This window comes from Cystoisospora suis (genome assembly GCF_002600585.1).
Source record: "Cystoisospora suis strain Wien I chromosome Unknown contig_2556, whole genome shotgun sequence".
In the NCBI taxonomy this organism is placed as follows: domain Eukaryota; phylum Apicomplexa; class Conoidasida; order Eucoccidiorida; family Sarcocystidae; genus Cystoisospora; species Cystoisospora suis.
Genome location: NW_027155354.1, coordinates 18,630 through 42,146, shown reverse-complemented (window position 1 = coordinate 42,146; position 23,517 = coordinate 18,630). Strand labels below are relative to the sequence as shown.

The 23,517-nt window shown below is 54.8% G+C and overlaps 4 protein-coding genes across 4 annotated transcripts; all 4 read left to right on the top strand.

The window, feature by feature from the left end:
• Window positions 1-27: 27 nt before the first annotated feature.
• CSUI_005274 (uncharacterized protein) lies at window positions 28-215 on the top strand (the record flags this gene model as incomplete). The annotated part of the gene is made up of 1 exon (XM_068065451.1): window positions 28-215. A coding segment is annotated over one exon (186 nt), but the record flags the coding sequence as incomplete, so codon positions are not given.
• Window positions 216-2,030: 1,815 nt separating this feature from the next.
• CSUI_005273 (uncharacterized protein) lies at window positions 2,031-14,741 on the top strand. The gene is made up of 12 exons (XM_068065450.1): window positions 2,031-3,281; window positions 3,902-4,382; window positions 5,056-6,792; window positions 7,357-7,469; window positions 8,717-8,783; window positions 9,485-9,528; window positions 9,852-9,917; window positions 10,819-10,851; window positions 11,664-11,975; window positions 13,064-13,125; window positions 13,533-13,730; window positions 14,104-14,741. Exons 3-12 carry the CDS (start codon window positions 5,703-5,705, stop codon window positions 14,216-14,218), a joined length of 2,100 nt encoding a protein of 699 aa, XP_067922579.1. The 5' UTR covers window positions 2,031-3,281; window positions 3,902-4,382; window positions 5,056-5,702; the 3' UTR covers window positions 14,219-14,741.
• A 2,121-nt stretch (window positions 14,742-16,862) lies between these two features.
• On the top strand, window positions 16,863-20,486 carry CSUI_005272 (phosphatidylinositol glycan class related protein; the record flags this gene model as incomplete). The annotated part of the gene is made up of 2 exons (XM_068065449.1): window positions 16,863-20,024; window positions 20,448-20,486. The coding sequence occupies 2 exons, from the start codon at window positions 16,863-16,865 to the stop codon at window positions 20,484-20,486; spliced, it is 3,201 nt and encodes a 1,066-aa protein (XP_067922578.1).
• Window positions 20,487-22,376: 1,890 nt separating this feature from the next.
• CSUI_005271 (uncharacterized protein) lies at window positions 22,377-23,517 on the top strand. The gene is made up of 3 exons (XM_068065448.1): window positions 22,377-22,858; window positions 22,947-23,119; window positions 23,232-23,517. Exons 1-3 carry the CDS (start codon window positions 22,622-22,624, stop codon window positions 23,353-23,355), a joined length of 534 nt encoding a protein of 177 aa, XP_067922577.1. The 5' UTR covers window positions 22,377-22,621; the 3' UTR covers window positions 23,356-23,517.

Below are 23,517 nucleotides of genomic sequence, written 5' to 3'. Positions count from 1 at the left end.
TGTGAAGCATTCTGGGTACCCTGGTCCGCCTACTCAGTGTTGTGCCCGTCGAGGCAGCCGCGACCGCACTGTTGCCGAGTAGCCGCAAAATCACGGTGGCTGCCCGGGCTGGACCAGTGAGAAGTGTGCCGGTAGCGGCAGGAGCTGTCCGAGGTACAGAGTGCTGGGGCGCCCGCGGCTGTAGCGGTTTCTACGGTTGCGGGAAGGCACTGGGCCTGCGGATCAGGCAGGGAGTGTGTGCGATCCTTCGGCTCGCCCGTATCGGGTTCCTGGCCACGGCAGAGAGAACCCACGGGCGGCCGCCAGGGGGAGGAAGAGAAAGGAGAGATGATTCCTTCTACTCTAATGTGGGTGTTAAGGCCTGTAGTGGAGTGCAGTGACGCACGAGCTACATCGTGAGGAAGTGTTGCCGCCACACTCGGTGGAAGCCAGTGATTGTTGTGAGCGAGCGTGGAGCTCCAACCGCCCTAAAACATACGTTCAGTGTGTGCGTGTGTCTAACAGTGGAAAGTGTTCACCCGTGGAAAACGAACAGGAGCTCCGAAGCCGTTACCGCAGTTCGAGGCATTGGCAAACCGTGGTAAGGTGCCGACGGTTGAGATCGCGCAGGCAGCTCACTCAGCAGTCGTTCACGTGGCCCGCTTGATGAATCCGGCACTTCAGAAAGCTGGCACTCCGCCGACATACTGGGGAAGGAAGTTCTGGCGCCCGTGCCGTGTGCCGAGCAGTAGTTCTCGCTAGCTGGCAGCCATGAGATATACTAGTATAGTAGGCCACGGGGGGGGGAAGCGTGGCACACTTGAATGTCCTCCTCAGGCAGGAGATGGGGGAACCGGGAAGAGCGTGACCCGTCTTCACGGCGAGAATTCATGATTTCTCTTCGCTGTATCTGTCCTTGCGCCGAGGCCGAAACACCCTTGTCGCGTCGAGTCTTCGACTGGAACTCCCGATGTAGTCAACAAGGCGCGGCCGAACGAGAGGTCGTGACGGATGCTTGAGAGGAGGGAGGCGGGGCAGTCAGTGCTGCCTGTCCGAGGTAGTGAGAGATTTTTCCGGACACTGGATAGCCGCGTTATGCAGACGAGTGGATGCTGTCGTCTGAGCACGGCGACGCCGTTTGGGCAACCTAAGTAGTCCCAGTGAGCGGATATCCTGGTTAGTGGCACGGCCCGGTTACATGGCGCTTGTGGCCAACAGGGACATATGTCACCGGCAAAATGTGGGAAGCAACATGTAGTTGCTGATATGCACCGAACCTCGCTGGCAAAGGACCGGCCGAGTGACAACTAACCAGAGTGGGTCGGTCAGCGCATGTTCAGGCACTGCTTATCGTGCACATGACAGGCGCTAGTTCGTCTGCGGGGTCTGAAAGCGGAGTTCGGCTTTCCAGGGAAGGGCTAGCCCGGCAGCACCACCTATTCTAGCCTGCGGACATGTATGGGCAGCGGGACCGGCTGGGGAGGCGGAATGAGAAACGCCGCATCGGGACTGACTTGAGCCCGACCGGTGCGGGCAGTTTTCCCGTTTCTTACTCTCCCGCGGTAGGAGAGCTTGCCGAACACTAAGTACGCGATATAGACGGCCGGCCCCTTTGAAACTGCATGCTCAGTACATGCTTCCGGCGCATATACCGTTGTCCAGAGCTACAGGAGCTCTGACGCGTCTACGCGAGGTCGGAGCGCTCCCTGTAACGGTGCACAAAGGACGCATACTGTGACCGGAGAGGGTCGCGAAGTCAGCAGCCAGCAGCCCGGCTGGTAATGTGCGCCGGCTGGCAGCCTTGGCACGGCGGTGTCCGTGAACAACGTTGCTATACAGCTTGATAGAGATGTCCTATAATGCATCGCCTTAAGGCTGTGGCTGCATTCCGGCCTCAGGTACGCGATCGGGACGCCCCCCCGTAAGCATACGAGCTAGGGGTGGAGTCGGCTCCGGCTCCCAACCAGATATGTTCAACCGCTGCGCTCCGCTGGCACGAGAGCCAAGAACCCATTTTGAGGTCTCCCCATTCACTTTGAGGTAGCGTGGCGGCCAGTACTAGGAAGCCATTCTGAGGCCTGCTCCTGGACTTGCATGCGCATTCATCGTCATACGGGAGAACTGCGCCTTCGCAATGGGGGCGCTTCTGGCTTCCTTCTCCTACACCATACGAATCGAATCTGCATGCACTGCCCTCTTGTTGCGTTTGCACCAGGTGTGAAGCCAGTTTCGCCGCCCAGAGGGCGCTCTACAACATCCGGCGCTGTTGAATGCGTTGAGCGGCACACGTTTTCGCACTTCCTCTCCCTCTCTTTGGTCGCTACTGTTTTTCCGCGAAGCCGGGCCATGCCACTTTCTCTGCCGGACGAAAGGGAATAGGGAGGCGGCCGACAAGCGTTCCCACTGGCCTTGATGTTCAAGTTGGTTTCCCGGGAGCCCCAGCTGCGCACCTTCGAGCCTCGTTTTACAGACGAAGGGCATCGTCATGTTTCTTCCCTTCATCACTGGTGTGAGCGAGGCCCTTGTCCGGGGGACCCCAGCTGAGTGCTTCTCTTGGCAGCAGATTTGTTTGCTTGACTAGCGCACATGCACACAATAATACTTTCGTCGGTCCGGACAGCCGTCCGCGAGTTTCACGCGAGAATCCCTGCGGGATGGTTTGCTTCTCCCGCAGCTTTTTGAAAGAGCAGGCGCCCGGCATGTGTCTTCAGACCGGATGCGCATGAGGTGCCTTCTACGCGCTGATCCAGAGTCCTGCGACCCCTTTCTGTGCGAAACAACTTGGAGGAGCCAGCGAGTTTTTGAATCCTTCGCTTTCCGTAGTAACTCCTTGTCAGCATTTCGGAGATAGAAAAGCCACCGAGCCCTGAAACATGGCTCCCGCGGTCCCTACGGGACATCCCCCTAAGGGGTCGAAATCCGCCACAAGACGTGTGGCCACGGTACAGACGGCCGCAGGAGATGTTCCTCCAAACCAGACCTTGTATTGCAATAATTTGAATGACAAGCTGCACAAGCAGGACCTACAGGCGTGCCTCTATGACTTTTTTTCCTCTTACGGGCTCGTCTTGGACGTTGTTGTCAGGGGTACAAACATGCGCGGCCAGGCATTCGTTGTATTTGCAGATCTCAGCTCAGCCACTGCAGCTGTACGCGCAGCACAGGGGAAGATCTTTCTTGGGAAGCCAATGCGAATACAGTATGCCAAGACGAAGTCCGACGCTATTCTAAAGTTGAACGACCAATTCAAGCCCCGGAAACCTGGCGTTCCTCGATCCAAAGGAGGCGCAGCAGACGGAAAGGTACGCACAACTGCTGGGAAATATTTTCATCATGTCAGTTTACACAGAGGCGTCTGGCCATGAGCGCGTCATGGAAGCAGCCCTCTGTCAGAGTGTAGGGCTCGCGGCGTCAACTTCGTGCTGCATGCGCGTAGTATGGCGTCCCGCTCTTCCAACAAGACTCCTCTCCGCAGCACCCCGGTGTGGTCTGCACTCTTGAGGGGATGCTTTCGCAGAGGGGTCTTTTAAAGGCACCTCCCGTGTGTCCCGCTCTTCGCGCTTCAGTTTGCGACGGAGCCGTGTCAGTGTTGAAGTAGCGAAACCCGGAAGGGGGCCGTTTGTTGGAGTACTTCGTCCGCCGTTAGCGAGTCTTTTAGAAAGCAGCAGGGAGGAGGTAAGCCGCACGTCACACTAGTGAAAAGCACTTGGGGCGGGGCAGACAACCTTCTGTCCGGCCACCCCCGTTGTCGGAACGCTTGGCGGCGGCTGTTTCATTACGGATAAGCCGACAAAAAGCACACCGGCGAGCTACCTGAGCGACCACTGCGTGTCCGCTGATCTCCCGCGCTATCGGCCTCCAAGCAGTTGCAAGAAATATTGCCAGCCAGTGAGCAGCTCACGGTGTGCTTTTTGTGAATCAGGCGAAGGAGAAGGCTGCGGCGGAGACCGGACAGTTCTCCTTGTTCGTCGAGAATTTACCACCAAAGACAACGAAGACGTCTTTGGACATTCTTTTTGGTCAATATCGTGGCCACGTCGAGTCGCGGTTGATCGAGGGACGCGGTGTCGCCTTCATAGACTTTACGACCCTGGCGCAAGCCGAAGTGGCTATGCAAGGAATGCAAGGTTTCAAAGTGAATCCAGAACATCCAATAAAAATCTCGCTAGTCGACAAATAGGCGCTGTTTGGATGTTTATCTGACCCCCCTCGTGGGATCCGCTTAGTGGGTTCTCGTCTGTATCGTGTGGTCGTGAACTCGGCTCTTTCTTTGCCTCCGCTTTTGACTCTTCACCTGTCTCTTACCGAAGATCGTGCTGCCTTTCGCTGGTCGCTATCCGGTGTCTGTTGGGCCTGAGGTTTTGCAATGGAGAAGGCGACACTCGGCTGCAGGGGGGCTCCAGGTACGGAACCGAGTTTTTCTTCACTAGGCGAGGGAGAAAACGGCGATCCACGGTAACGTGCAGGGACAGGAACTGGAGAAATTCCAGATCTGTGAAACTGACGGACGACGCTGATCTATGGCTATCGCAGGTGGTTATGCTCACACAACCACCGTGTAACATGTATTAGGACGCGCAGGCAGAGAGTAGAGTAGAATGCGAAGAGAAGGAATCGCCCCTGGTCGCCTGCCTTCAGGCAAGATTCGCACACAGTGAAGCAGAAGACATCTGCGCAAGTCACCTCGCTTCTTGCGAGGTAGTTCTTGGTCTGATCAGACAGGCGGGTTGAATGGACCAGTCTGTTCTTACAGAGTTTTGGTAAGCTCGAAGCTAGTTTGCTGTGACGGCCGCCTACAGGCCAAAGCCGTAGCTTCGGGCTTTTCTTGGGATGTAAGTTGAAAGGATGGACGACAAACTTCGCAGGTCTTTCCCGCTCCGCGTTAATGAACTCACTTTCTTGCGCAGTGGCTAGCAACGTCAACGGGTCCGGTCGCTACGTGACTACGCCAGCACGGCAGGCTCACGGAAAAAAAGGCCCGCGAACCGGCGGGTTCCAGAGCGGGGCCGCGTAGAGGAGGTATCGTGTCTTCAGGCGGTGTTCTGGCCGTAGTTCGTAATTTTGTCTGTGATGTAGCGGTGCTCTGGAGTGAATACGTATCGGACCACGGCCACGGCTACGACATACTGTTGTCCTGTGGACCACAAAACGACGAGAAGGCGACTATTCCTCTTTCTGGATCAGACTTGAATCTACCACTGATTTTGAGGACGGTGTCGCCTACCACCCCCTCCTCAGAGAGCCCTCCGACTGGGAGCCGAGCAAAGTGTCTGTCCAGATGCGGGTGCCACGCGCATGCAGCGGATTCAATCTGAATGAGCGTTCTCGGCACGCATTCCGATTTGAGGCCAGGAATGCGGGAATCGACTTCAAATGCTGGGAAAAGCATTTTCGGGGAGACGCTGAAGTGTGGAAATTGTACGTTTTCCCATGAAGGGAGGAAGCGGTGTTGTTCGGACCGGCACCTAGCGTATCACCGTGAATGAAAGCGCGCCCACGGGCATGCTGCAAAGGCGAGGCCGTGCTTTGTACTCTTTTGGTGTACCTTTTCCGCCGTGCAATGACCGGAGCCCTGGATTAGCCTTCCAGGAGTGGGGCAAGGACTTCCTTTTCTGTTGCTACTCTCGCACACGTTGCTCGGTTTCTACCTTCGGTTGCATGCGCTCCTTGCAGGGACGTTTTCGCAAGTCTCATCCTGGTTAAGGACGGATGCAGCTCCGTAAATGATCCACTTGCGAAAACGGGCCTGGCACATCCCTCTGTGCTACGCCCTCTCCGGCGCACCGAGACAGGAGAGCGGGGGAGTGAAGCTTCCCATGATGTATACTACCGTCGCCTTCTCCCGGGTTCTCCGCCCGTCCTTTGCACCAGGATCAACTCGCAGCCTCTCTCATCAGAAGCTTTGCTCCGCTTTTGCTCAAGCCTCGTGCGTCTCTTCCGCAGATGGGCGGTACTTCTCTTTTCTCAGAAGACCACACCATTTGTGCTCCCTTTTTTCAGCTTCGGCGAACCACCTCTGCTCGGTCCCCTCTACCTCTCATGCCAAGTGCCAGCATTTCCGGACGGTGACAGTTCCTCCGTCTGCAAGTTACCACCGGTACAGGTCTGTATGTGACTGTGGTCGCGACAGCTCTTTCCTGTCCGACTATGCCACATACGTGTATCCTGCATTTTGCTCGTCGAGTGCTCGGAGGCTGACGGGGACAGGTTCTTCTCTGCGCGGACGACAAAGGCGGGAAGGATGGGTCGCGGATGCTAGCCTCCAGAGATTGTTTTTGTCTTCCACCAGTCGTAAGGGGAGCTCCCTCGCTGGCAGGGGCCCGCGCGACAGCACTCTTGGTGTTGCAAGTCAGACCGTGCCGGTACACGGACAGGGAGAGACCAGAGGGTCAGACGAGGAAGCCAAGAAGAGAGAAGAGAAGGCTGGTCAAGCGACAAGCATCAGGAGGGGGGCGAGCCAGCCGGGGATTCTTTCGATGGACTTTTCCAGCAGCATGCCGATGACTTCCAAGGGACAAAAGATGGCATGTGTACCTGCAGTCGGCGGGCCGGACAACTCGCAGGGAAAGGACGGGACGGAAGAGTGCTCTGTCTCGTCCATCTCGAGCCGGTGCAGCAGCTCTGCTGGGACGCAGCGCTCGTCTTCTGCGCTGCTCGTTCCAGACGTGGGTGGTCCTTCTCACGAGAACCCGGTGAAGGCCAACGGGAGTGAAGATGACCAACAGGGACGGAAGTGGTCTTTTTGGCAGATTTGTTGTTTTTCTTTCGGCATCGGCGTGGCAGGTGTTGCAGCGTATCTTATCCATGACTGTGGTATGTCCGAAGCTCTTCGCTGCCAAGCGAGTGTTGCCGGGGAATGCTGTGGAAGGAAGATACAGCTATGTCTCAGCAAGCTGACAAAGCCAAAAGTCCGTCACCTCGGTCTTCGCCCTCAGTCGCTGCCTGGCTTTTTTGCAGCAGCTTACTGAACAACCAAAATTCCCCTAGTTGTCTTCATTCCGAAGACAGCCTCCTAGGGAGAGAGAGGACGCGAGGACGTGCGGCTTCCTTCCTGTCCACTGTTGTCCAGAACACCTGGCGTTATTCTAGTCTTTTTTTCTTTGGCGTTTTGAGAACCATCAATTCCATCAGTACTCTGAAGGCGTACCCAACGGGAAAACACATGCGTTGTCCAACTTTGAAAGCGGTGCTCCTGGTAGATGCAGTATGCGTCATTTTTTCGACTGAGACGTGAGGGTTCTTGCTTCTTGCTGCCCATCGCCTTGGTACAGGGAGCCGCTTTCAAAGAAACCGAAGGGGAATTTCTTGCTTGGTCTATCTCTCTTCTGCCGGGAGGAGACAAGATGTAGCTTCGTGCGTGCTTTCTCGTGACAACAGACTATAACGTCGCGAAGGCGGAGTGGGTTGCAGCCGAGAGGATTGGTAATCTCTTTTTCAAGCGCTCACGAGAAGGCCCACGCCAGGAGGCCGCAAATCGGAGCAAGTTCAGCGTAAGTCTTGCTGCTCCGCGAGCACTTTTTTTCTAAGCTGTCATGTGAGCGCCTTACGTCGAGTCACGAAAAGCTCCCAACGTAGTCTCACTTCACTCGTGTGAGCGCGTGTGAATGAGCGCTGTGAATCCCGGCACCTGCAGAGGCCGGGGGGGGGGCTTTTCAGTGCGTGCTCCCAACCAGTTGGGTTTCCGTGTACAGCGTATAGGATGGAGAGGCCTTAGCAACGACATGAGAGACTGCCATTCCGCGTTCCGGTTTCTTAACCAAAGCCTGTCTGTGAAGAATTTACGTCTCATAGCTAAAATCCGGACAGGCCCTGGCGGAGTCGGGGTGACGGCGCATACGAAGCCTCCCGGAAACCTTGCACCGGGGGGGGGGTGAGATTCGTAGACTTCGCCGTAGTGTGCCATAGGGGCGCGCAGTGAGGAGATGGGACGAGAGCATCACAGCCGGAACTGCCTATCTTAGTAGCGCGCGGGGGGCCGTAGCCTTGGAATTAAGAAAGAGGCGCATGCGCCTTCTTGTTTTCTCGCCGGGTGCACAATGTCACCCGAGACACAGTTCTAAGCCTTGGGTTTGGAGGGACAAAAGTTTTAGATAGGAAGCTTGCAGGTCAGAGTTCCGGGGAGAGTGCAGAGTGTTTGTTTCTCGCTGTCTGGAGTATCCTTACACATCTTCGGGAGATGAGAATGAGATTTTTGGTTTTCGGTCGCGCTCAAATTCTGTCCTCTCTGACGAACTACAGGCATGATTCTCTCCTCGGTGAAGCTTGCTGTGTTTCATAGCTAGGGAATCGTTCTCCACAGTTCCTGCATACTAGGAGCGGATGTTTGGTGCTGGCCAGTAAACTAGAAAGCGATGTCGACTGGAAACGCGTACCGCGTTTACCATCGGGGGATGCAATGGTAATGATTTTTTTGCCTTTCTAACGAACTGCGACTTTCTCGAGAGGACGGACGGAAACTAGTACAGGCTCTAGTAGGAACCAAGGGGGCGAGTGGAAGGATCAAACGCCTGCGGGAGATGTCCGACCAGGCGTCGTGTTCGGATTTTGCGCACTATCTAGAAAATGTGTAAACAGAAACTATCAAAAATACTTGCAGGTCGTTCCGCGGGTCTTCGACTCTCGTACACACCATCTTTTACCTCAGGAACCTTATTTCTTCCGATACTCCTGAGGGTCGGGAGACTAAAGAGAGAAGGCCATGAATTTCGCGTGGGCTTCCTGCGTTTTGCCTCTTTAGGTTGGTTTGAGCCCTGAGCTGCAAAAAGAACTGGCGCTGTTCTTTCTGCAACTGGATCTCGACAAACGTGAGAAACCTATGTGGTTCCTCAACTGTCTCTCATGGAGGATCCGGATTCTTCCACACTGGAAACGAAAAGAGATGCGTGGTCGTACTTCATCAAGTAACGGTCCAAGGGTACCCCGGGAATAACGGGTCGGATAATGTCGGGAGTTCATTTCCTCGGACTATATGAGCACCTCCACGCCGCGCCTGAGGCTTCATGGAAACGTTTTTGTTAGACGCTAGCTTTCCGGCTAAACATCCCTTTTTCTTGAACCACACTCCCCTTCTCGCCGTATATTTATAGATTGATTGTCACGTGGATAGCTAAGCAGAGACTCTACGAAATGCAGATCTAGGGGTAGTTATACCCGACACCGGGTTATTTGTAAGCTTCTTCTGGACGGCCTGAGATGCCTCGTGGTGGCCGGCGCCGAAGACGCCTCTTACGCTTTTTTCCCGTAGGCCAAGTCGTTTGGGAAGGACGCTCACTCAAGTGAACGAGCGGTCTGAGGAGGATTATTCATCTGCTTGAGATCATTCCTTCGCTTGTCACGACACATAGGACGTCTCGTAGAAGATGATCTGCAAAAAAGGACGGTGACATCAGACGTGCAAGGGAGTGAGGTTTGTGTGGAGCCACAGACTTGTTCCGGAAAGGCTGTCCATTGACAAGAGCTGTGAGCTGAGGGCGAGTTCTTTTGTGCGGAGATTCTGTCGTCGCAGCGAACGGAGTTAGACGAAGTGACATCATGGATTTTATTGGAAAGGTAAGAAGTTGCAGCAGTCTATTGATCAATTTGCGAGGTTGGCTGATGCTCGTACGCGAGCTGTCTTTGTCTCCATGCTGCTTCATGAGCCGAGACTATTTAACGGTGGGATGCAGTTCAACACTCCTTTTCGAGAGCTCTTGTGCATCCTAGAAATGAGGAAATTGCCCACTTGTGCAGCAGGAGTTTGCCGGAGTCCATGAGATGAGACTTCTAGCAGCTCTTGCTTTTTTTCGTCAGCTGAGTGAGTACTTGCGAGCTCTGAGTTTGGCGGACTCAAAACACTGGAACCGTGCGCTGATTTGTGCCGCGTCATTTTCCAGCTGGGCTTCTCGACTACGAGCAACGCTTGCAAGAGCTTTCTTGAGTCAGGAAAAGGTCGCACTCTGGTATGTGCTTGTTCCCGTCTAGCAGTCTCGAAGGGATTTCCTCCCCTGAGTACGAGAGAAGGTCTAAGCTGTTGGGCATTGCGAGGTAGCCTGGGGAAGCGCTGCCGCGCACGTAAGAAAACTCTCTTGTATAAATCTGCACTGCACAGTCGATTTGCGCGGACGTCGCTCTCATTAGTAGGAGACTGCGACGTGCATGTTGTTGGCATTATCTTAGGAATGGCTGCGTTGCTCGAGAGGCGACCCGACTGCCCTGACATTCAGCTAATCAGATCTGATATACCTTTCACGTTCCAGTGGTCGGGCCTCTTTGCTTTCCACACCGCCAGTCTGGATGGCACGAGCAGCTCGCTTCAACCCAGTAAATTATACAAACTGGGTTCACTCCCGTCTGGAGGTGGCTGGGCTGGGTGCTGGTTACATGAGCCCGTTCTGTATGTGTTTTTGCGTAGTGTCGCGGGGGCAGCGCGTCCCCGGTCATAGCATCACATTAGATACCTTCGGGCTTTGCGAAAGCAATCAGGTTGGTGCCTTCATTGACGGAGAGATAGTAGCGTACTGGGTGCATGTTTTTCTGGTGGACTGTACGAGTAGCATGGGCACACCTGCATGCATGATGGAAGCTGCCAAGCAGAGAGATCGAGTGGCTCTAGAATTTCTCTTGAGGAGATTATGAATTCTCATGCATTTTCGTGTCGACTTCGTTCTTCCCGACTGGTTCTATGTGTGAGTCAGTTTTTGACTTCAGACATTCAGTGTAGGCAGTCGGCTCTTAGTCGATAAAAGCTTGACCTCCTATGATGCAAAGTAGTGCAGAGGCGGACTATGTTGCCGGGTACAGGAACCGTGTTCACCCTGCCGAGGTGCAGACATATGATGTCTTTGCGATCGCTGTTTTCAGGATAAAAAGCGTGTCTCGGGCGTCACTCTGCAGGTGAGCTTGTAGCGCTAGCAGAATGATACACTCCCAGCATTAGTCACTGTTCTCCTCCTCATTGTCTCGTGCTGACCACCGTAGAGTCACCTGGTCGTTGATAGTGCAGTGTGTCTGCTTACTACAAAGTGTAATGTAGCAGGTGCCACTGGTCTATTTCCCTCATAGTGCTTCTTTTTCCTCATCGGGAATGGTTCGGAATGACGTTTGTGACGAAAGAACTATCGGTTTCCGTAGCTGAGTAAGTTGTAGTTCTTTTTCTCCCTCGTCTGATAGGACAGTCCGGGTGAGGGTTGCCAGGACCGGAATGCGTTTTAGATGAAGTTGTGTATGTAAGTTGCATACATCTGCTCCGGTGGCATGTCGTCCGTGCCACAGGCCCTGCCTCTCTTGTTCTATGCCTAGAACACTGTTTGCTGTCGCCCACTGTTGCGCGCTTGTGACTGAGGCATCCTTACATCCCTACTCCCGCACGTTTTCAGCATTGTTTTGCCGATGAGCGCTCACGCAGTGAACACTCATTTCTTCGTCTCTCCTACATCTATTGTATGCCGGCTTTGCGGAAGACCAGGAAGTCAGTTGTTCTTCCCTCGAGATTTAGTCGTGCACTGCTGCTGTAAGATAGAGGGCTCTTTTTTTCAGCGACTGTCAACAATCTCCGTTTCTCGGGTCACAGGGCGGGTGACGCCGTGACAGTAGACTCAGCAAAACAGGAAAAAGCTTCAGTGCTGTCTCCTGTGACGGCCTCTCTGCAAATGCAGTAGCCTTCACCTGGGAACACGGTCGCGTCTTCCTTCGTTCTTCTTGTGTAGGAATTCGCGGCTTTTGTGGAGGACCTTCTTCTTGAAGAGGAGCTTTCCGGGGCAAAGGAGGCAGAAGATTCGGCCCGGAAAGCCGTAGAGCAGGGGGCAATTGGAGCAAGCGAGACGAACACGAATGACGTTCTTTCTAAGGACCAAGGTGATGACTCGAGCAGAGAGAGTTTCGCGCATTCAGAGGAAGATGCGGGAGTCGAGGACAGGAAAAGGATTCCCGACAAAACACTTCCTGAGGGAGAGGCGCAAGGCAGGGAAAAGCCAGCGGACAGGATTTTACGCCACCTTCGGACACTAAACAAGTCAACGGTAGGACCCAAGCACTTGGTTGTCTTCTTCTGGGTGCGCTGTTTCTTAGGGAGACAGTGATGGCGGGCTGTAATTTCATACGTGGATGCATAACTCGAGTGCATCAGGACTTCGTCTTTTTTTGCGTGTGGCTCTCATGTCTAGGAGTGGTCTCGTGTATTATCGTTTTTGAGGAAGTTTCTAAAACAGGGGGCTTCAGAGGCTTATATAAGGCGCACGCTTTTATGTGGTGCTGATATCTAGAGGTGGTGTCTTGCATCGTCACTTTGGAGGATGCTTCTGGAGAGGGCGCACGGGGTGCTTACAGGAGACGCCTTACAGTGAGGCTTTTGTTATCCCTCTGTTCTGTTTTCCGGGTTTGTCTACGAGGTGCTCGAATGATCTACTGTACCAGAGCACTCCAGCCGCGTCTTACGGGCCAGGGCGTGCATGGCTATCTTTCTTAACCCTAAGTAGCCATGGTTGGGATACATTGTCTCTGTGTATGTGAATCCATCTCGGTGGTTCCTCAAAGATGGTATCGAAGGGAATAAACAGTGTACCGGCGGCGCCACGCAGTTCGACAGCAACTACACCGATGTAGGTTCAAGGGCAGTTCATTAGTGGGGGCGGGTCACATTTCCGAAGTACCTGGCTCTGAAAATGCCTGTGTCGTGTACTGTGCACACCTGCCGGGCTGTTGTTAGAGACAGCATCCATGATGGTCAGCTGCGTCCGGTCCTGCCACACGACAGACGTTCCGTAAGCGACTGAGAGAGTCTACACATTTCGTTTGTGTACAAGTGCACCACCTACACAGAGACGCCTACGTCTTCTGGAGACATAGGTATGCCGTATCACATATGTGGCTTTGCGCGCTTGCGCCTCGATCTGCCTCTCCATCCGTGTCAAAAGGTCGGTGGATCCGTAGCTCTCCAATTCCGTACAATACAGCTGCTAGCAACGTCGCAGCTTGGTTCAGCCTGTGAGCTATTTCGTTCGTTATGGAGGTGTGCAATGGATAGACACGCCATTCGTCGGGGAGACCCGAGACGGTCAGGGGATCCGGGTTTGACTTCAAGAACTTGTTGAGGTTGTGTCCCTTGCAGGTGTTGCCCGACACAATCCCGTCCTGCTATACGGAGCCATCAGAGCTCGTTACCCCTGACAGGTTTGCGATATCTGCCGAGTCAGAGTTACTAGATCTCGCGCACTCTAGGGGCAGACATCGTTAGCTGTGTCCGACAGGAAGAGTCGAGACGCGGTGTGAGGGTGCGTGTCTGCTGAGGTCAAAAACGGTTCCCGAAAATGCACGAATCATGTGTAGCCTCAAGTGGGTTGACAGCGCTCGCTCGCTAGAGCGGCTATGCCTTCTGAGTAGTCTCATGAGTAACCTAACACCGGACAGTATAGCTTCTTCGTGGCCGCGAGTGCTGCTACGGGCACGGGGGTGCCCCCCGTGATTCTTGGAATGGGACAGTTCCAAGCAGGAGACCTGTGCAAGTAGGTGAAGAGCTTTCTTCGTAACTTATTCAACGGGGGCAGTGGCGTAGTTGTGCTCGGCTTTCGTTTGATCAGGTCGCCGGGAAACGTAAGCTCAGATTCTGCTGCGCGAGCAGTGCCTTCTGATGGGCCTCTAGGCAAGGACACCAGTCGAGGGGGGGACGTGGCGCCATCTGCAGAACTAGGGGTTGAGGCCACCGAACTGGAGCTGCTGCGCCTGCATTTGGACCAGACTGTAAAGGTTGTCAAGAACCTGGCGACTCTGAAATCCCGGTGAGCAACAGCAGAGGATTGACGGGAAGCACCATCGAAAAGAGACCGGGAACATCTGCGCGCTGCTGGTCGCTGTTTTAGTTCCGTTTTGCTCGGGTGCGTCACATCACCGGCCACAGTGGCAGTGTGGGCTACACACATCAGGACGTTCCTAAGCTGAGCCGCCGACAAGCGTCTCCGCGCCCTTGAAGTGCTCGCGAGCCGAGCGACTACTGGGAGAGTATGCGAATGAGTTAAGTCTGCGCCTGTTGTGTCTGGCGTGTTTGTTGGAGAGTTTCTGGCTGGGGGAGGGGGGAGCACATCGCTCCTCCCCCCCCGTAGTCGAGCAGGAGGCTAGGACCTTTTCATTTGCGCTCTTCTTGTGCTTCTGTAGTCGAGGCTTGTCGGAGGCCGAGCTAGCCCGGTTTGAAGCTTTGAAGGCGGAGGCTACGGCTCTTCAGCACGACATTTGGAGGCTGGAAAAGGACATCAGCGGAGCTTCAGTTTAATGAACCTGCCTCTGTTTGGATGGCCACGACCTACCTTCCAGCAGAGATGCAGGATTCGTTAGGCGTGCACACGGGCTCCTCCCTGAGACGATTTTTCTTCCTCTCTGGTCTCAAGGGAATGCGTAGCGCGCTTTTCCTAACAAAGGCAGCACACGTCACTTGCAGGTTTCTTTGAGGCCCGTTTTCGCTCTTCAGGGTTTTACACCTTGTTGTTTCGGACCAGCTTTTGTTTGGTAAGGGATCTGGGACCCTGTGAGGGCGGCTTTTCGAAGGCGACTGTTTCAGACGGAAAAGCTGGTTTCGCGTTTTTTTCGTCGAGGCGGTCTCCTTTTCAGAGATCTCCGCCACAGTCAGGCCACGCCTGGCAGTTCCACGCTTCGTCTCTGCTTGTTGGTTTCAAGGGTGCCCGGAGGCGGTGGCACGACGCCGCACTCGGGGACCCTCGCGTGCACGACTGGGAACTCCGTGACTTATGCGTCTCGCTGGCCTTTTATTGGCAGCCGAGGCGAGTGTGAGACGCACGAGGTGAGATGACGAATGCGAGCAGCGTCGCCCCGACGTCTTCTTCTGACCGTTGCACTGTCCGCGGCGGGGCGGGCACAACAAAAGAACAAGTGTCAATTTCCGTATCTCTCAAGAATCATGCTAGGACATCACTCTGGGACTCTCAGTTCAGAAGGGCCTACGGTTGTAAATCCTCGGGGTGGTCAGCTGCCGAACACATTAGAATGGAGAGCACGGAGAACGAGTTACGATAGCCGTCGTAGCCCCTTCACGTAGCCTTCTCAAGAGACTGGGGCCTCAAGTAGCGCTTCAGGCAACCGGACAGTTCATTGTTCCGAGCGAGACTGACAGCTTTTTGAGGCCATCGTGCGACGCCGCCACGCGCACAGCCATGAATTTTGCGGAGTATGTTCGGGTCATACGTCGGGGCCCCGTGCTTCAGCGCGCTCTGCAGCGAGGTTCCACCCTCCACCCGCATCAGAACAGCCGCCCAGGTGTTCTACGAACAGGTTACGGTCTGGGTTGCGGACTAAGTGAGCCCCAGGATTTCCAGTCGTAGCCGAACACGCCACCCTTTCGACGAGTGGAGCTTCTCTGTCAAAGGTCACGTCCTGGTGCGGTTGTGGCACACCCGAGAGAGAAATAGTCTGTCTGGGGACAGTTCTCACCCAGCTGAAGTCACTGCTGTGATACCCGGGACTGGCTCAGTCTGAACCGGAACGCCTGCGGTACCAAAAAGGAGCCGTTCCGCTCCAAAGAAGGCGGTCTCGGAGGGTGCTACGCAGACACAGTGTTGAGCCTTGGCTAGTCCCCAAAAGGAGGACCTCGCAGTATCTTGCTCGCTCGGGCTAAGCGTAGCGCCCGTACTCACTCCTCGGGACTAGTTCCTGGTGACGGTCGAGTATCTCCACTCCAGTACCGGAGCCCAACTCACGCTGCTCTGCAAGCATAATATTTCGCATATTGCCCAGCCTGTCTGCCGTGTAGAGGCATGGTTTGCCCGACAGCCTCAAGATTTAGCGCGTTTGCCTGCATGCAGTAACACGCGAGGAATTCTACACTTGTCCCATTGCATGCCGCGTAACGCTGCAGGCTGTCACAGAGAACGGCCTTCAGTCTAACTGCGACCCAGTGTCCTGAAAAGCCCCCATGTGTATACTGGGACTCCAAGTGAAATATGGCGTGAAGGGCGGTGTCTTGTTACAGCTCCAGGAGCGCTGCTGCCTTCTAAAAAGGCGCTTTTTCAGGTGCGAGACCTGGAGAGTCGAGCCTGCTGGGGCCTCACCGCGTCACCGAGGTCATCGTTATCTTGGAGATGCATCACCTGGGGATCGCCTGTCAAGTGAGTGTGTACTTCACTCTCTAGACTGCTTCCAGCCATGACGCAGTACAAGGCTCATGGGTGCTTGGACGCACGTTTCCGGGAATGTGTGCAGCCGCATCTTGCGCTGCTCGTAAAACAGGAACAACGGAAATTTGACACCCGCGAGACGGCAATTTCTTAACCCGAGAGCGTCTTCCCGTTTTGACGGGCAGGCCTGCTGAAGCCTGGCTCGCAGCTCCTGGAGTTTTTCCGGTGGCGCCCCGGCCGCCGGTCTGCTTGTGCTGCACGTTTGCCGGTTGCAAGTGAGCCCCCCTGAAGGACAGCGACCACTGGCCTTGGGTTTGTCGGAGGCTCAAGTGGCATCGAAACACACAGCATACGTGGATCGGAGAGACCGGAGATGAATTTCTTACCATATGCCGCATATTGATGCTAGGGCGGGCAAAGGAGGGCCCTCTGTCTCTCGGTTGTATCCGCGCTCAATGCACGCTGCCATTGTTCTGTTCGGGAGTATGCCCTGAATCTTCAATTCGGTTGTCCGCATACCGTTGTGGAAGCACCTCTTCAGCAAGTACGTGAGACTGCTGTCTGCATTTTTCGCCTCAGAATAGGGACTCATCTTTTATTCTTTCCCAGCTCGGTCTTGCTTGCTTCTTCCTCCAGCGTGCGCCTTTGTCTTTCTCTCGTTCTGAGACGACGGACTCGTCCTGCCTTTCCTTACTTGTTTACATACGGTGTTGCGACAGGCTGTGTGTTGCTTCTGGCAAGCATTAGCGGCTGTTTTCCCGGGATGCAGACTCGTCGGCTTTAGGGCGGATGCCCTGCCGTCTCCCCTTTCTGCCGGCTCAACAATCTTACCAGTCTAAGATGGCACGGGGAAAGTTACAGGATTCCTCCAGCTCATCTCTCACGCGTCTGCGGCTGCAGGTGTCCCTCGTCGCTACCGTATCCCGACTACTGGCAATCAGTCTTACCTCCTTGTGGGCTTATCTGCATCCGACTTACAATAGCCAGTCGTCACTGCTTCATCCGACGAGCCTCAAATCTCAGGAGTATGCTTATGACTTCTCAGAAACAAGGATATCTACCGTCGAGCTTGCCCATCTTACGAAGCTTGATCCTTTCCACATTACGGTGGAAAACACTCCAATGTTCAAAGAAGTTCAAGATGAGAACCCACATCTCGCCATTGACGTACACGGTTCGTCTGCGTCCCGCGTTCAGTCCCTACCGTCTTTTCTGCTGACTCCTCGCCGCCTTACGGCCCGGGGGTTGGCTCCGCCCCTTTTCGGGAGGCACCCGAGCGGGGCAGCGAAGGGAGGCGGGCGTATGGAAACCGGCAATAATGCGTACGGTTTTCCAGCCCCTGGGTTGTGCCCAAGGCCAGTATCTGCCTGGTCGCCACGAGGACCCGAGCAAATGTCTTTGGAAGCAACGGATGAAGATAGAAGCGACTTGACGAACGCTCTTGCGCGGCGGCCACCCGCCACCGCTTCCTGTGTCTCGTCTTCTCCGGTCGGGTGTGGCTCCTGTTCGCCATCCGACAGTTGTGCGGTTCGTGACAGTGCATGTTCCTGCGATGCATCCCTCTCCCTTTCCTCTGCTCTTCCACGTTCGCCGTATCCGTGTACTCGCGCTGGTCGGCGACTCAAGCCGTCAATACACGAGGCCGGCCTTGATCCCGTGCTCTGGCGTCTTCTTGTTCCTTTCCTCAGCTGGGATGGGGAATATTTCGTCTCTGTAGCTCTTCAGAAAACCGCGTACTTTTTTGAGCACACTCACGCTTTTTTTCCTGGCCTTTCAGCGGTCTATGTATTTCTGAACAACCTTATATCGGTTCGTCAAATGAGGTCGACTGAGTCCACATGCAGTTCTCTCGAATTCAACCGCATGACTCCGGTCTCAGGAAGATCTCCAAAGGCGGCGCCTGCAACAGAAAACACTAGTGGTCCACTTGGAGAACTGACAGAAACTCGCGGGTTGTTCATGCCGCTAGTCGCGCGGCTCTTCGTCTTTCTACGGAACCTCACATGCCTCAATGAACAGACTCGCATTGCTCTCCTGGCTTTCCTTCTCAGCAATACTCTATTCGTCTTCGCTACGCTGGGGGTCTTTGAGGTAGCGAGGTTGCTCTCGCAAGGGTTGGAAAAGGAAAAGATCGGCTACTCCACATCGCCCTCGTGTGGAGATGTGTCTTCTTTGTCGTCCTCCGGTGATGCAATTTCTGCTTTGTCCTTTCAAGAGTCAGTGTGGTTTTCTTCAAGAAAAACAGAGCGGCAGGCCTGGGTTGCGGCTTGCTGGTTTTCATTTTCAGCCGCCAGCATTCACATGAGTGCCACATACACAGAGACTCTCTTCGCGTGTTTGTCTTCATGGGGCCTCGTTCTTCTTCTCTCAGGGGAAAGGGCGTTTTTACAACGTTTTGCCTGTAGTTGGCTTGCAACACTTCTCTTCTGCCTGGCCTCATTTTTACGATCTAACGGAACGCTTGCGCTTGCGCCTCTATTTTTCCACACAGTCCGGACTTGTCCTCTTCTGAGATTTCTATTCGGAAGAAGGGCAACAGAAGCAACGGGAAAGACAACGGCCTTCCGCGACCGTACAGGCCACGGACAGCCGACCGGATCCGTTTCACGGCCGTCGGACAAACAGAGAGGGAGCCCGTGCTTTGCTGCCTGTACGAAGAAGGGGCCCAGCTCTTTCGGCGCTTGCAAGAGTGAAGGGTATGGAGACTGCCGCGGGAAAGTGGACTGTAACGACGGACATTCACTCTCAGGTGGTGGAAACCGGCGGGGTGCGCACCGGGCTACAGCTGCTGCCGTCGTGCACTGGTCGATGGCTCTGCTGCAAGCCATTGTAGTTGTTCTGCCCACATTTCTTGTAATGGCATACCCCTTCTACCTGTACTGTGCATGTCCGGTAGGCAGTTGTGTAGACACGAAGTGCATTATATCTTCTTACCTCTTCGGACGAGATATTCCAAGGACGCTGGAGCACCAGGGGAAAGATTCGTTGCATCCCGCACGTGTCTCGGACGAAGTGGAGTCCGCAGCGGCACTGGACGTCGGTTTGACGTCTTCCGGGACCGACGATCACGGATGTTGCTTGGCCAGGTCACGTGAGCCTTCTTCCCAACAACACTGTAAACCATTTCTGACATTCGCACGCTTCGCTCGTGACGTCGTTGCTGTGGGACTTCCACGAGCCATGAATTTTGCCTCGATTCTTCTTTTTCAGACCGTATTTTCATCCTCCAGAGAAGGACTTAAGTCACGCGCAACCAAGCTGGCAATGCAGTTAGCCACGAATGTTGCAAAGCTGAGTCCAACTCGGGGTGGGGGGACGTGTGCCCGAGCCGAGTATCCGAAGACTTACAGCGCGATTCCTGGGTGGTGCTTGGATCGTATTCCCAGTGTGTATCCATCGATTCAGCGAGAGTACTGGAATGTATATGTTTTTGGTTTTCTTGAGGCAAAGAAGCTGTATCTGATTCTCCTTTCTCTTCCTTATTACTTCCTTGCTGCTTCCTGCATTCTGTTCTTCCTCCATCAGCTTTGTCATGGGGAAGAAGACAGGCATGCACCCGACGACTGTGGGAGGGACTCTACCTGTCGAGCAAAGTGTGGACACCAGGGAGAGACAACAGTGTGTCACCTCTCTAGTCACAAAGACGGTATCCCCTCAGTCTGCCCTCACACAGCGTTCAGCTCTTCAATGCCCCAGTCTTGTCTAGCCGGAGTGGTCTCGAGCTGTCAAAACAGTACTCTCTCGAGATCTGCTTCTTCATCATTGACAAGGACAGCGTTGTCTCTCACACAGCCCGAGGGAAGAGACGCGGCGGAAAGAAAAGCAGGGGGCCGATTGTGGGGCGAGCTCGTGCGAGGAGTTGCAGTTAGGGCCCTGTTCAACAAGGCAACTGGAGATATTGTTCAACTGGCGTTGCTGGCGGGATTTATGTTTCTTTGCGGCAATACCAATGTGAGTAACAGGCTTGGAAGATAATTATGTCGTCTTTTCTTGTCTTTACCGCCCTCTTACTCATAGCTACCGTAAACAAAAGGAATTGTGGGGGCCCCTCGAAGGCTGCTCGAGCGGATCAGAGCTGGCCACCCTGCTGTATTCATGCGTATTCTTCCCGGTATGGCACAAAGCTCCTTTTCAAAACTCGCTTGCCAATCGGATATCGCCGTACTGGGGTAAGCACGCTGTTGGTTCGCTGCAATGTACTAGGTAGTGGATTGAGCGTTTCTCCAGGTCCTTAATATTCACACTGGACTACTGCTTGAGAGGCTACGTCGGTCCGTCGTACCCGGTCTTAATGTCGTACTATGAGGCATTTGAGTCAGGAATCACGCTCCCGGCACTGAAGTACGCCTTATGCGTTTCTCTGGCTCTGGGCAGGGAGTAGCTCCGGACAACCGCGCAACGTCTTGCGGGTAAGTGGCATTTTCGCGAGCACCGTGTTTGCTGCTGTGCTTCTTTGTTTGGCATTCCATGCCCGGCGTTGCACGGAAGGTGCCTTTCTGGGTGCGCATTTGACAACACTGCTTGGTCTGTCTCCTTTTAGGTTTTCGTCCGGCTCAGTACCGCATGCCCGATTTTATTCCTGCACATGGCGCGGCTCCACGACGCGTACAATGAGCAGTTGTCAAGGAGGAACAGCTCACAGACAACGTCCCCGTCTACTTCGCCATCTTTCCCGGACGGTCGCACCTCCCTTGAATCCCACTTCTCTTCCTCGAATGATGACAAGGCGCCGGAGCCAATTGAGCGGCGCTGGTCCCGTGCGCTGCGACACGGTCCAGTTGAGAAGGCTGCGGCTATTGAACCTGAAGGAGCGCGCGTGCGTGAACTCCTTTCGGCTGCTGGGGGCAGCAGCTCAACTACCGGTACAGAGTATGTGCCACCTGTGGAGCCGCTTCCTCTCGGCTGCACATGGTGGGGCTTCATGAGCGCTACGTTTTTGCTGCAGCATTTCCTTGGCCCGCTCCTTTTTGGATGTTACATTACATGGACGTAGTGCTTCACTTCTGCTTTTGTCGTGTGGCAGGTGCGCGGTCTTCCGCGTCGGCACTAATCTGTGAGACACGGGAGTGTAGCGTGAAGCCATGCTGGGAGCGCTGGTGTTTTTTCTGTGTGATGAGGCGCCGAGTTAAGATACGGAGCCAGCAGCGGAGGCAACACGGCGGACATCCAGGACTCGTGGGCCCCGGCTTAAGTGTGGTAGTTTAAGCCGTGTGGGTGTGCCTTTTTTCTTCTGGCTTGACCGGGGCAGTGTCGTGCCTCCAAGACACTTGCTGGAGGTCCCGTCGGCCGGTGCGTCGGAACGGGTCAAGCTGCAGACTGCTATGCACGGTCTGGCGACATTGTCGGAATGACCGCAACCATTCCGAGGCCGTCGAAGCCACACACACTTGACCAGGAGATCTTCAGAACGGCCTTGCCGGACTCGTTACTGTGTCTCAAGGGCGAAGCTGTCCTGCACGGCAGAGCAGTCACCCGGAAGGTCACCTCAGACTCCATTGCACATCCACTGTATCACGTTCTAGATATCTTTCAAAGCAGCGGGCCCCCCTTCTCTGCTGGCGGAGTTGTAGAAGCGCCGCTGATCCCCTCAGTTGACCGCCGCTACGGACACTGCTGGGGCCCACGCGAGTTGTGAACACTTCGAGAAGCCTTGGGTTGTTGGGAGCCAGACTGGTGTTCTGATGCCACGAGAACAGGCTCCACACCTGCGCGCTGCAGTGCGTGGAAGAGAGCACAACTAGGGAGAGTAGGACGAAGGGCAAGCACCCGGCATGGGCGTGTTCTTTGTCGCTGAAACTCAGATATGGCAGTACCATGTTTGTCGAGCGAGCGCACCGTGAGGACGCAACTGCATGTATTCCCATCACCGGCACCATCAACCGACAACTGCAGCACGTTGTCGCTAACTCTGGACTCGGCCTCCGGCTTGTCAGCGTGTGTCTGCTTGCCCTCGTATGACAGAGATCTTGTGACGCTAGTGAAGTTCGTCACCGGCACCGTCTGTAACCGACCAGAAAACAAGCAGTTTTGACTGCCCTTGGGCCTGACAGATGGGCATGCAACGCTTCTCCCTTCTGTAGCAGCCGACTTCCGCTACAAACGGGAATCGTCCCGACAGCGGCGCATGCGATCCCAAGGACTCATTTCATGGCGGAGTCGTGAACGATGCGCACGACGCTCCTCCCGTTTTTCTTTCATTGAAGAAGTTGTTCTTTTCAGAAGCTGGCGATATAGGCGGGATGCTTTGACTTACGGTGCGGGCTAGTGTCGCCTGCCGACATCCCGGCGCCTTCCTGCATTTCCCCTTGATGTCCCGGGAGACTGATGGAAGTCTGCGCAGTGCGCTACTTCCTCGCAGCCAAGTGCACGCGGATCCGAATGACTAATTTTGCACAGCACTTTCCCAGACACATTCGTGCGACTGCAGGAGGCCTTGAGAGCTGGCGGACGACCAAGAGCATCTCGTCAAGACCTCGACTGCTTGTAGTTCAAAGCTGAGAGAAAAGCGAATCTTTCTCTGTGGTGCTCCGTGGTCTCTAGTAGGCACAATGAAGCATCAAGGCGCCGTGTGGACCGGCGGCTCTTTCGTGCGTTTGATTGTCGAGCTGGTAACGGCGGTGTTGCTGCTCCTCACCGCCATCGGGAATCTCTCCGGTCAATCTTTGATGCAGTTTTCTTCACAGCTACCCCCCGCCGGCGACCATGCTAGCGGAACTCGACAGAAGGGGGGCGAGGCAATGTCCAGGAGTGTTGAAGGCGGCCTTACAGACTCTTCCACGCTGCGCGTAGGTGCCTCGACGAGACAAGTCGCCATGCCAACTCTTTTCTTCATTTGACAGGCGGGTAACTGTCGCTGCGTTCTGTTACGTGCAGGAAGGAATGGAGAAGGCTGGATTGCTATTTTCATCGTGTTACGATAAAAACAGAAAGAACCATGAGGACTTCGTTATCTGTCTAGGTCGTGCGGAATGCCAGAACGCAGACCAGGGTGATATCAAATTCGCTGCCGCTCCTCATGTGCTGGCGACACCGGCAGGACAAGAGAAGTGAGTCACAGTTCAGAATACCTGTGTGTGGTGTTGGTCAATACTCCTCACGCCTCGGCGATGGCGCGGCATACCTTGAGGCACTGCCGGGAAACCGCTGTTTTTCTTACAGGGCAAATCACGTGCTCCGAACGGTCGTTCTCCACATTGCAAGGCAGCTTCAGACGGAAGACTTATCTGTTATATTCGATTCGGCCTCAAGACTGGGCTTGGCGTGTGATATTCTTCAAGTCTGAACTGCCCCCTTGTCCGCCTAGGTGCGGGATCCCGCCACTGGAGAACTGACATCCTGATCTTTTTCAATGCGGAGGAACATACGAGCCGTTGAAACCCGTCTTCAGGAGGCTAAGTTTTCCTTCTTCGTGTGAAGTTGTTTGGCAGCGACTGCAACAAGCGGG

Excerpts from the sequence above, each read along its gene's own strand:
- CSUI_005271 (XM_068065448.1), top strand. The coding sequence starts at position 22,622 with ATGAAGCATCAAGGCGCCGTGTGGACCGGCGGCTCTTTCGTGCGTTTG. Across the intron at positions 22,859-22,946 it reads CAGACTCTTCCACGCTGCGC|GAAGGAATGGAGAAGGCTGG; the intron begins GTAGGTGCCTCG and ends TGTTACGTGCAG. Across the intron at positions 23,120-23,231 it reads ACACCGGCAGGACAAGAGAA|GGCAAATCACGTGCTCCGAA; the intron begins GTGAGTCACAGT and ends TTTTTCTTACAG.
- CSUI_005273 (XM_068065450.1), top strand. The coding sequence starts at position 5,703 with ATGATCCACTTGCGAAAACGGGCCTGGCACATCCCTCTGTGCTACGCC. Across the intron at positions 6,793-7,356 it reads GTATCTTATCCATGACTGTG|ACTATAACGTCGCGAAGGCG; the intron begins GTATGTCCGAAG and ends TCGTGACAACAG. Across the intron at positions 11,976-13,063 it reads GGACACTAAACAAGTCAACG|GTGTTGCCCGACACAATCCC; the intron begins GTAGGACCCAAG and ends TGTCCCTTGCAG.